The sequence below is a fragment of the Myotis davidii genome, unplaced genomic scaffold, assembly GCF_000327345.1.
Source record: "Myotis davidii unplaced genomic scaffold, ASM32734v1 scaffold492, whole genome shotgun sequence".
In the NCBI taxonomy this organism is placed as follows: domain Eukaryota; kingdom Metazoa; phylum Chordata; class Mammalia; order Chiroptera; family Vespertilionidae; genus Myotis; species Myotis davidii.
Window position 1 is genome coordinate 562,949 of NW_006284473.1, and position 13,306 is coordinate 576,254.

The window sequence follows — 13,306 nt, forward strand, 5'->3', positions numbered from 1 at the left end:
ATTGTATGTGAACATTATTTATAAACACAAATATATACATGATATGGTTTTCTACAGTTTTAGCTCCCACATATCCTCAAAACCTTGCATCCCCACACAAAAATAATTTCTTCTATGCCTTGCTTTTCTCGGATACATGAATCTTTACCTAGCTACCTAAGAAATAGTCAGAGATAGCTACTGTCACAGACCATTGTTCATTTGTACTGTTATTGATAAACAGTCACTTCAGCAAGGCTATAAGCACTTTTCAGACAGGGTATCTGTAACCATCTGTCTTTGGCAGTACAGCATAATGGCATTAAGGCATGATTTTTTAAAGTACATGTTCTGGAGCCAGGTTGCCTGGATTCAAATCCCAGTTATACCACTTATTAGCTGTGCAACCTTCAGTAAGTAATCTGTGCTTTCACTTCTTTGCTGTAAATGGAGATAACAATTATTCCCTACCTCATAGAGTTGCTATGAGAATAGAATGAGTTAATACATGACAAATGCTTCAAAGAATGCCTGGCACCATAGTAAGTGCTCATAAGTATTACCTATAATCATCATTTCTACCCCCCACACACACACACTACCATCATCACTACCACCACCATTTTTCTATCATGTCTAATAGAAGAAATGTTTGATGGAGGGAAGTGAGAAGAGCATGGATTATAGAGCAAATACATTATGTGACCTGTTAACATTTTGAAAGTGACCGTTAATCAATTTCTCCAGAAGGGTAGTATAAGTTCAAGGCAAAGTGGCTCACTAGTATCAGTTGACAATTGGTGTGTTACTGACAAAACATGTAAATAATAAGCATTTAAGACAATAAACACCTTCAAGTTCCGCTTTTACAGCCTCATAATGGCAAGGCTGTAAAACAATTCTTAGCTGAAAATTATTACTGGGGATTTTTTCCTGAAGCACTCTTTTTGAAACTGTAATCTCTCCCTTGGTGGAAGTCATCAGACACGGGTTTACTAAATATTAAAATGCAGCATTTGATTTTTATGGATTTCCTATAAGATGAAGACTCACAAATCCATCTCTTCTAAATACACTATTGATAATCCTATGCTAGAAGCAAAGCACATTAGAAAAAATTGTTTTATATCATAGAGAAGAGAGGTCACAGAGATCATCTCCCCATGCACCTCACTTCACAGATCAGGGTACTGGGCCCAGAGAGGACCAGTGTCTTAAGTAAGTCCCACAGTGAACAGAATTCTTTTCCTTTGACTTCTGTCTAGTTTAGTGCACTTCTCATGACCTCATAGTTTTAGAAACTATTTCCATAAACTTTGGGAGTAAAAGTGTGTCATTTGTATTAAGGGAAATAAGGAAGCCACACCATAAATAACCAACTTAGTGCATGACACATAGTGGGCTTCCAACAAATGCTGTTGAAGGATGAGGAGAGGGATGGGCAGAGGCCTAGCTGGCTGGCTGTGAAGTCCTCAAGACCAGACATTTGGGTCTTTCAAGTGGTGCCAGCAAGCTGAGGCTGGTGGAAAGAATCATTTCTTAACAGGGAACCCAGCAAAGACACACAGTCATTCTTTTAATCATTCCCCCCGCAACCCCCGCCATGTAATCATGCCTCATATCTCATTTAATAACAGAAATAATCAAATAAACTTGCTTTTCTTCTTGAATATTCCCAAAACTATAAAGGTAATATAAATTCACTGCCAAATTTTTAAGAATAAAAATCTATACTAATAAAAGGGTAATGTGCTAATTAGGGCAGACATCTTCCGGATGTCCTTCTGGACAAAGCTGCAGCGACTGCAAGGGCTGAGGCACGGCTGTGAAGGGCCCCGGCTCAGGCAGCCATGGGTGGCTCTGAAGGGCCCAGGTTCAGGCTGGCAGTGGCAGCAGCAGCAGGGTAATGGGGGTGGCACCTTCCCCTGATCTGCCAGGTTGCATCCCGCAAAGGGAGGCCAGACTGTGGGTTAGGCCGGGGGCCACGGCAGAGGCGGTTAGAAGAGATCAGGCCAACAGGGGAGCAAGTTAGGGTCGATCAGGCTGGCAGGGGGGCAAGATAGGGGCAATCAGGCCAGCATGGGAGGCAAGTTAAGGTCAATCAGGCCTGCAGGGGGGCAAGGTAGGGGCGATCAGGCTGGCAGGGGGGCAAGTTAGGGGCAATCAGACTGGCAGGCAGAGGCAGTTAGCCTAAACTGGAAGTTGGACATCACCCGAGGAGTCCCAGATTGGAGAGGGTGCAGGCCGGGCAGAGGGACCCTGGGCCTCTAGTAAATTAATAAGCCTATATAATAAAAGGCTAATATGCAAATAGACCAAACAGCACAACAACCAAACAACCAGTTGCTATGAAGTGCACTGACCACTAGGGGGCATGCGCAGAACATGGTGGGCGTCAGCTGTGGCAGGATGGTGGAGCAGGTGATTGGGGGCACCTAACCAAGGCGAGGCACTGTCACTGTCATTGGGGCGAGCCTCTGGTGGTTACTGAAAATTCTTTGCTCCTGCGCACCGCGGTCCCGCCCAGCACTTGCACCTGCTGCTGGCACCGGCCCCGCTCACACTGCTGCCGATGTCGGAGTCGCCACTAGCACCCACTGCCAGTGCCTGGTGATGGTCCCAATCACCCCTCAGGGCTTCTCCACCTACCCCTGCTCCTCAGGGGCGATAGGGGCAGCAGCAGCAGCCGCTTGCACTCACTAACGGAGCCGGCCCTGCTCTCATCTCTGCTGGTGCTGGCCCCAAGCACTCCGCACTGGGTGTGAGCAGGGCCGGTGCTGTCAGCGCGTGGGAGTAGCTGTGGCAGGAGCAGGGCTGCCAGCAGACAGGGGACTGGGGACTGCGGTGGGAGGGGCCGGGCGAGAGCACGGAGGATGGGCAAGACCCGCTCCTGTGCCCACCGCAACCTCGCATCCCACAGTTCCTTTCAAGGTGCAAAAATTCGTGCACTGGGCCCCTAGTCCTATATTATAAAAGGCTAATATGCAAATCGATTGAATGGCGGAACGACCGGTCGTTATGACATGCACTGACCACCAGGGGACAGACTCTCAATACTGGAGCTTCCCCTTGGTGGTCAGTGTGCTCAGCCAGAAGCCGGGCCCATGGCTGGCGATGGCAGCGACGGTGGCAGGAGCCTCTCCTGCCTCTGCAGCAGTGCGAAGGATCCCTCAGGCGATGACCGACTGCCGGCTTAGGCCCTAAGCCGGCAGTTGGACATCCCCCGAGGTGTCCCGGACTGCAAGAGGGAACAGGCTGGGCTGAGGGACCCCCACTCCAGTGCATGAATGTCGTGCACCAGGCCTCTAGTAATATAATAGATAATGCTTGTTGAGTGCTAATTTTATACCACCCACATTGTAAATATTTGACATGTGTTGACGTTTAATCCTCACAGCAACTTTAGGTTACAAACATGCTACACTACTATTATCCCCATTTTACAGATGAAAAAACTGAAGCAAAGAAATATTAACTAACCTGCCTAAAGTTTTATAGCCAATAACTAATGGATTTGAACTCAGGCAGTGTGGTTCCATAGACCATGGTTTTAACAATCTTTTTATAGCAGCGATTCTCAACCTATGGGTCACGACCCCTTTGGGGGTCAAATGACCCTTTCACAGGGGTCACCTAAGACCATCGGAAAACACATATATAATTACATATTGTTTTTGTGATTAATAACTATGCTTTAATTATGTTCAATTTGTAACAATGAAAATACATCCTGCATATCAGATATTTACATGACGATTCATAACAGTAGCAAAACTACAGTTATGAAGTAGCAATGACAATAATTTTATGGTTGGGGGTCACCACAACATGAGGAACTGTATTAAAGGGTCGTGGCATTAGGAAGGTTGAGAACCAGTGTTTTATAGTGTCACTGTTCAAGTTTTGGTTTCCAATACAAACTCATTTATTTTAAGAAACTGACTTAAAAATTTATAAATTTAATTAAGTTAAAATTTAAAAGTCCTACACCATAAAAGACATAGTAAAGTGAAAATACAAGATACAGACTAGAAAAGATAACAACAAATCACTTTATCAACAGAACGGTATTTTATAGAATATGTAATTCCTACAAATCTATAAAAAGACAACGAATACAAAAAAAATGCGCAGAGACCATGAAAATGAGCCATTTATAAAGAAACCCAACACAGAAAAGGATGCTCACTTCACTAATAATTACAGGGTGAAAATTAAAAATTTTACTTGTCAAACTGGGGAAAATAGTAAATTCAATAAAAGCAAGTGTTGGTGAAGATATGGAGCAATGAGAACTCTCACACTCTGCTATAAATTGGCATTCTATTTAGGAGAGCAATAATCCCTAGTACTGTTGAAAACACACATAGTCCACATTCCAAAAATTACAATCCTATTCCCTAAAGAATATTCCATAGAGAACTAAATGTACACAAGAAAAAAATGTACAAGAATGTTCAAAGCAGCATTTTTTTCTAATACGGAAAAAATGTAAACTATTTTAATTTCCATCAGTAGTAAAACATATAAAAGGTAGACTATTCATATAATGAAATAGTATAAAGCTATCAAAACACATAAACTAAAGTAAAATGGAACAAGTAAGAATATATGATGAAAAGGCATGTTTTAGAAAGATATAACCAATATTATTCATACAAAGTTTAGAAATATACAAAGAAATACTACATATTTGTCAGCAATACGTATACATGTTTTAAAAAGTATAAAACATGCATGTGTATGATACATGCCAAATTAAAGATCGTTATTTCTGGGGTGGAAAGAGTAGAGAGTAGATTAAGGAAGAGATACATAAGGGGCTTCAACTGTATCTATAATATTTTACTTAAAAATATTTCCTAGTGTATATAGTAAATTAAGATTTTACATATTTGTATGATAGCATGTGGTGGTTCACTATATTTTCCAGACTTTGCTGTATGCTTCAGTTCTTTCAGATTTTTAAAGAAATATTAAAAACTAAAACATTAATGATGATTACAGTTTCATGATTGGTAGGGCTGAGTAAAATTAATAATCTGTACATTATTGAAGCAGACTATAAGCTTAATTAATATTGTCTCTTTTCATGAGAAATCTCAAAGGTAGACCAATTTTTCTTACTATTATAAACTAGAGGCCCGGTGCACAAAAATTTGTGCACTGGTGGGGGTGGGGAGGGGAGTGTCCCTCAGCCCCACTTGTGCCTTCTCGCAGTCTGGGAGATAACGACCTGCTGGCTTAGGCCTGCTCCCGGGTGGCAGAGGGCAGGCCCAATCCCTAGGTGCAGCCCCTGGTCCAGCTCAGAGCAGGGCCGACTGGGGAGTTGGGGCGCCGCCCCGTCATGCACAGAGCAAGGAGACTGGGAGGTTGCGATGCCACCCCCAGTCACGCTCAGGGTAGGGCCAATTGGGGGGTTGGGGCGCCACCCCGTCATGCACAGAGCAGGGAGGATCAGTGGGTTGGGGAGCTGCCCCCTGTCATGCACAGAGCAGGGCCCATCAGGGGGGTTGGGGCTCTGTACCCTGTCACACACAGAGCAAGGCCGATCAGGGGTTGGGGAGCTCCCCCTGTCACGCACAGAGCAGGGCCGATCAGGGAGTTGGTGCACTCCCCCCTTTTACACTCAGGGCAGGGCCGATGGGGAGGTTGCGGGTCCATCCCGTCACACACAGAGCAAAGCCCATGGGGAGGTCGGGGCGCCGCACCCTGTCACACACAGAGCAGGGCCGATCAGGGGATTGGGGAGCTCCCCCCTATCAGGCACATAGCAGGGCGGATCAGGGGTTAGGGCGCCTTCCCCTGTCACAAACAGAGCAGGGCGGATAGGGAGGTTGTGGCCCTGCCCCCTGTCACACACAGAGCCGCAGGGCGATCAGGGAGTTTGGGCGCTGCCCTGTCACGCTGCTCCAAGGGCCAAGAGACCTTGTGGCTCCGCTGATCCCAGTGCTGGGAGGCCTAGCAGCTCCGCTTGACACGGGGGAAGTGAGGCCTCGCTGCTCAGCTGATCCCAGTGCTGGGAGGCCTCGCGGCTCCGCCTGACACCAGAGGAGTGAGGCCTTGCTGCTCCGCTGATCCCAGTGCTGGGAAGCCTAGGAGCTCCACTGATCCCAGTGCTAGGAGGCCTCACTGCTCTGCTGATCCAGGTGCTGGGAGGCCTCGCGGCTCCATTGATCCCGGTGTTGGGAGGCCTTATGGCTCCGTTGATCCTAATGCTGGGAGGCCTCGCGGCTCCACTAGACACAGGGGCAGAGAGGCCTCGCTGCTCAGCTGATCCCAGTGCTGGGAGGCCTTGCTGCTCCTCTGATCCCGGTGCCAGGAGGTCTTGCTGCTCCACTGATCCCATGTCGGGAGGCCTCGTGGCTCCGCTGATCCCGGTGCTGGGAAGCATATTACCCTTTTACTATATAGGATAGAGCCCTGGTGCACAGGTGGGTGCCGGCTGGTTTGCCCTGAAGGGTGTCCTGGATCAGGGTGGGGGTCCCCACTGGGGTGCCTGGCCAGCCTGATGCAGCTCAGAGGCCAACAGCAACAGGCAGGGAACTTGGCTTCCTCCATCACTGGAACAAGCAAGCCTCCTGTTTACTTCAGCTGCCTGGCTGCCAGCCGCCATCTTGGTTGGCAGGTAATTTGCATGGTGCCCTGATTAGCCAATGGGAAGGGTAGCGAAGTTACGGTTAATTACCATGTTTGTCTATTATTATATAGGATTACTTTGGATAATCATATAATCAGATGTAGAAGTAATATATCCCTCCAATATTATATTATACTAAAGGCCTGGTGCACGAAATTCGTGCACGGGAAGGGTCCCTAGGCCTGGGCGGTGATCAGGGCTAATCAGGGCCTTCTGGCTGCCAGCTGGGCCTTCCTTCGTTCCACGCCACCCCCTGGTGGACAGCGAACGTCATAGAGAGCAGTCAAACTCCTGGTTGGTCCAATTCCTGAGGGGACAATTTGCATATTAGCCTTTTATAATATAGGATTGTTTCTATAATGATCAACAACTATAGGAAATGAGGGGTGTTAAATATAACTGTTTACTTATCCAAGGACAGATCTGGAATTTTAGCAGAAGGTCAGGGATACAGCCAGGGACCAAGCCCTCATTCCTTTAATATTAGACTTTGCCATCACAACAAAATAACCCAAAGTATTTTGTAGCAATAATTCTATCTTAATGTCCTAAGGCTAAGAAAATAAAAAAAAAATATGCATAGGAAATACCATAATGTGAATCTGAGAAAGTTAGAACAATTAGCCTATTTATCATTTTACAGTTATGTTAAGTATGTCTTAACTAAGTAAGCACTTAGGCCGTGGTTGGAGGTATGACCTGGGACCTTGAGGTTGAATGTTTGGTAGATGAATTTCAAATGTAGTCTGTTTACCCATGAACGTAAGTGGCCTTAATCAAAGCAGAACACATTTCTTTCAATGTTCATTTCAAAAACAGAAGAGTAAATAAGACTATGATTTATGAATCTGCTAATGCTGTTCTCTGCTGTAGACTTTAGAAAGGTTTTGAGTCTTTGGCTGCAGTAAATACAAGAGTGCAGACTTGTTAAAAGCAGTAATAGGTGCCCTTATTAAAAATTCCACTTTTATTAAGAGTTACAAATTATCTTCCTTCTTTCCTTAAAGAATGCGTTCCAGAAGCAGTGACACAGAGTGCTCAGCCCTAAAACAATTTCCAAGACACAGTAAAGACCACAGTTTCCAAGCACCTGAAGACATGAAGCAGAAACAGCAAGACAAAGACACCACCAGCGAGTCGAATACAATCCTTCTACATTCTACATCACACAGTGGTAATGGCCACCAAGGAAAAGACCTCTCAAGAGATGACCTATTATTTCTTCTAAGCATTCTGGAAGGAGAACTGCAGGTCAGCTGATTTTGAATTAAACCCCTCATGCTTCAAAGGGAAGGCTGCTTATGAATGTGGTGTGTATATATATACATATATATATCTATGGTCCATACTTGTCTGTACATGAAAGTGTAAGTACACATACACACAATTCTCTTCTGCCAACTTGAAGGGCAATTAATCACATCCAAAAGGGCTGTTGTATGACATGCGAATAGCATGCACGTTATAAAAGTTCATATCCTCCGTCCATGCTGTGCACAAGCTTTAGTGCATAGGCACATATAGGTACCAATAATGCCAGCTGACTTCTGGATTAGTTTAAATAACAATAAGTGTTTTTGTACCCCATGTGAACTGGCTCTTAGACTTTCCCTAGCATCATTAACCTACATAAAAAAACTAAAAACAGCTGCTACACATATAGGAGACTCTTATTTCCTAATCCTGAAAATGTAAATGCTAGTCCATTGAGGGGTATCATATTATCTGCTTGTCAAACACAATAAAAAAATGTAGGTGCTCTCAAGTAGTATAGTGATCACTTTTTAAAACATTATTAATATGTAATTAGATTGTAAGAATGAGGGGACATAGTTTTGCTACTTTTTCTAAAAGGTACTATAACTAAATATAATTTGATTATATTTGAAAGAGAAATAAAAAATACTCAACTCTAATAAGAAATCACTTTTGGAAACTACTGGTAGATAAAGTGGCTTTCTGAAATGCCTTCTGTTGCTTCAGGCTCGAGATGAAGTCATAAGCATTTTAAAGGCTGAAAAAATGGACTTGGCTTTACTGGAAGCTCAGTATGGGTTTGTCACTCCAAAAAAGGTGTTAGAGGCTCTTCAGCGAGATGCTTTTCAAGCCAAATCTGCCCCTTGGCAGGACGACATCTATGAGAAACCAATGACTGAGGTATGTACCATATCAGGGGTGTGCACCTGGGAGGTGGGACAAGTTCACAAGCTAGCTAAGCACTATGCCTGGCAGTTGAACATGACACACAACTCCTTTTTGATTACTTAAAGTTTAACATTCTAAGACATTTAAAGTCTACGCAAAGTAGATAAATACTACATGTTCTACAGGAAAGAAAAAGAGAATAAATCATTTGTCCTTCTCCTCCCCCCCCCCTCCTCCTCCTCCTCCTTCTTACTGGAAGAAGAACTCTTTATTGTTGACTTTTAAAGAACATATTTATTTATTTATTTTGGTTATGGACATTGATTTCTTCTTTTTTAAAATTTTTTTATTTAGGTTTGCTTCTTGACACCAGACTGAAACCTAACAAATGCAAGAGAATTTCTCTCTGTTTCTGTCTCACTTTCTCTCTCTTTCTACACACACACACACACACACACACACGCACACACACACACACACGGGTCTGTCTGAACTTCTTTTGGGGGATGCTATTTAGGTTACAATAAAAAAATGAAGTATGCTCTGGCCAGTGTGGCAAAGTTGGTTAGAGCATTGCCCATGTATCAAAAGGTTGTGGTTTTGATTCTCTGTTAGGACAGATACCCAGGTTGAGGGTTCCATCACTGGTCAGGTTGCAGTAAGCAACTGATAAGTATTTCACTCTCACCCCCTGCCCCCCTTCTCTCTAAAGTAAAAAACAACAACAACAAAAACATGTCCTCGGGTATTAAAAAAACAAACAGAATAAAACAGATAAAGTTCAACCATAGAGATTAATTTCTTTGAAAACACTAAGGTATTATGTCATAGAAATTTTCAACATGAATAGAAATGATATAAAGATCTGCCCAAGAAACAGAGTTTAGAAAAAGCATATATTTTAGATGAGTGCATATCCTTTTCCTTCAAAAGTTTAATGGCAGCAGAGACCTCTCATCACCACACGTGCCAGCAATGACAACAGCAAAGATGAGCAGTACCAACAGGGCCACCACTGCACGAAGATGCAGTACTGCTTGCTCTTTTACTTGCTGACATTTCTGAAACTCTTTGGCATCCTTATTTTATTCTTCTATTTTCCTTTGAAACCTCAATGGAAATTTTCATAATTTTTCATTTTTATAAAAAGGAAACAACTAGGAGCATGAGTTAAGGCTGGAGAGAATGAAAGCAAGTTTTAGACAAATTTCCCTTGCATGCACTCTGGCAACCCACCTCAGGACTGACCTCCAATGTCCTTGCTATTCTCGTCTTGGGTGTCTCATGAGAGAGGATTAGCGTCTTGCCAAATTGTGAAGGAGTTTGGTCATATGGATCTGCTTTTCTGAGGGGTGAGGATGAGACCACCCAGCGTCTGTTAACTTGTGCTTTAATCCAAATTTTAAACAAGAGGAGCTGAAGCTGCAAATCAATAGTGTTAAAATTGTATCTAGGATCCCAACATAGTGACTGTGAAGCAGCATGAGATACAAATTCCCCAACCCATATGAGCACAAATGCCAATTAATAATACAGTACATATCCTGACAAAACTCCACAAATGACACAACCCCTCAACACTTCAGTTTAAAATGAAACAACATGTTTTCAAACTTATGCTGAAATCTGTAGGACAAAGTTTTGTTACAAAAGAATTCTACTGCACACATGCAAAACTGGAAACACCCTGACCCTCTACAAATGCTTGTCCCTGAAAGTTATCCATAATTTAGCCCTGCTTCACAAATCCAACCTTCTTTGGTTACTCCCCAACAAGTACCCCTACACACACACACACACACACACACACACACACACACACACACCCCTCACATTCCCATCTTCATCACTTGCCCACTTTCTTCTCTTGCCTTCTACTTTCCCCTTATATATGTGTCTCTCCTCAGCTATCAGTCTTTCCTGGAGGCCCTCATAACTCTACCTACCCAACAACCCATTTGTCTGCCCTCTTCCTGTATCTAATTGGAAGTAACAGGTGAAAGGAAGATATCCAGACAATAAATAGTAAAGGGGAATTCTGAGAAGAGTTCCCTAGATAGAGCTGAAGAAAAAGAGGACAGCATTCCTACTAAGACATCTGTGACTGCACCCTAGTTAGATCAGAATAAGGATGTGCATGCTAAGAAAATAATCTCTGCTTTCTCCCATTGCAGGGTATAAACCTTCTCCCACCTCTTATTTTCTTCACAATGGTCTTTTTGAAAAATGTAAAAATCTTAACCATGTCTAGGGTAAACTAAAAAGGATTTATATATTCTTAAGGCAAAATAACTTAGAAGATCAAACTGCTCTCAGTTACATCACGTGATGGAAACACTGACTTAAGCTAAAAAACTGGTGAAGGCCTGGGAGCTGGAACAAAGGATGAGGATGGGGAGAGGGGGTAGCTGGGTTGTCAAGAGGGAGGAAGACAGAAGAACATAGTCCACAACAGTTTTGGCCTCCTATTGCTTTCAAAGCTAGTGTTTCATAGGAGAAGTTACCTTTAAAAAAATACTTGAGTTAATGGCCTAACATATTAGTTCTTCCAAAAAAGATATGAAGAAAAATATAAGCATGAAATTTGTGCAAGGGGCTCAGCCCTCGCAGCTGTGGCAGCTTGCCTCAGTCCTTGCAACACTGGCTTCATCCGGAAGGTCGTCCTGCTGTCCAGTATAATTAGCATATTACATTTTTATTATTATAGATAAAAGAATCTGCATACCTTATTAACATTACCTTAGGGCAACCTTTAGAATACTTATTTTAAACAACATATAATTAGCTTTTAAATTTCATTGTATTCACTTATTTAATATTTATTGGAGAGCTGATGTATAAATATAGTTGTGGTTCCTGTAATCAGGGTGTTTATTGTCTAACAGAGTGATAAAAAACATGATCACACAAGTGTACAGTTACACATATACTAACTTCTGTGTTTAAAACCACAAAGCACTATGAGAGAGTACAATGGGGGGTCAAATTTTAATAGAAGAATCAGGAAAGCCAAGATCCAGAGAATGCGTGGGCATTAATCAGGCAGAACCAAAAGGAATTCCATTTCCAGCAACACTGTGGACACATATTGAGTGAAATTATATGTCTAAAAAAATACATAAAAACATTAAACTATCTCACACTCTTCAATGCATGGATGAGCTTACATGGAAGCAAGAGAAATTCTGAAGCTAAGAATTAAAAGGGAAATTTACATAGATTAGCTCTGGTTCCATATATTTTGAACCTTTCTCCTCTCAATCCACAAACTTCCATTGCTGGAAACCACCAAGGACACATTCATTTTGAAATATAACCTCTGGCCTTTCCCCTCTATTTGACAATGGCTGGGTGAGCTGGCACAGTGGCATTTCTGAAGCCTTTCGTAATCAAGATGGTCAGCAATAACTTGCCTATATATGGAAGTAACTATGAAACCAACTGAACTTCCCTTTAGCAGGACCCCAGAAAAGTGCATAGACTTTCCAAAACTACCTGCCATGAAAGGAAATATGATGGTAGATAAGTAAAAATGGGAAAAAGACAGGGGTCTTAACTGATTATAATTAAAGTGTATTATTTTAAAATTTTACTAAATATATGACTGAGGTGAACACATTGCTAGGGCACTGGCAGGACCTTGGAAGGTGCCCATGCAAGTGAAGGACCCTAAAACTTAAACGTCATGGCAAACCCTCCTCGTCCTCTCTCTCTGTAAGCATGTGTGCACACTTTTAGAAAGGAAGACTTGACCATGTTTGTAGGCACACTTTGAAGGGACAGAGGTGGGATCAAAGATATAGGAAAGAACTTCATGGACAAAACAAGGGCTGGAAGGAGACAAAAAGGAATGGATCAAAGAAGTTCATACAGGAGAGGTGGTTAAGAATGTAGAAGACCAGTTTTCTCGGTTGTTAGAGCACGGGCCCATGGATAGAAGGATTGCAGGTTCGATGTCCAGCTCCAGTCCGGGTGTATTCATGAGGCAACCAATCAATGTGTGTGTGTGTGTGTGTGTGTGTGTGTATTTGTGTGTGTTTCCCTCCTCTCCTCCCACCCTTCCATTCTCCCTAAAAAAATCAATGGACAAAATATCCCCAGAGAGGATTTAAAAAAAAGAATGTGCCTGAAGCTCCGTAAATGAACAAAATGGGAACAAGAAAAGACTACCACCATTAAGGGTGACAATGAGAACAAGGAATCACTTTCAGAAGGGTCTGGCAGTGATGGTGGAGAGCCACGAAAATCATGGGGCCGTTTCCAGAGTCTGAGATATGGAGGCAGTGAGAGAATGAGCAGTCTCTATAAAAACAGAAGTTCTACTGTTACCCAGGAAAAGCAGGTTTCAATAGAGACAAGGAAGAAGAAGGGATATTTGAAACCCCCAAAGGAAAGAGAAGGAGGACTCTCCAGGAAAGCAGCTAAGTAATACAGAGGCATGCAACATGACAGAAAAAGAATTCAGAATAAGGGTCCTAGAGTGCATAAACCGGATGGAGGAAAAAATCAACAACTGCTGCAAGAAGCTAGAAGAAACACATG

The 13,306-nt window shown here is 42.9% G+C and overlaps 1 protein-coding gene across 1 annotated transcript in view; it reads left to right on the forward strand.

Annotated features, from left to right (window-relative positions):
* Positions 1-7,627: 7,627 nt before the first annotated feature.
* FILIP1L (filamin A interacting protein 1-like) overlaps positions 7,628-13,306 on the forward strand; it is a 107,863-nt gene continuing 102,184 nt past the window's right edge. Inside the window, exons 1-2 of the mRNA XM_006754852.2 lie at positions 7,628-7,870; positions 8,603-8,776. Coding sequence (XP_006754915.2) covers positions 7,628-7,870; positions 8,603-8,776 — 417 coding nt within the window. The remainder of the gene's footprint in view (positions 7,871-8,602; positions 8,777-13,306) is intronic.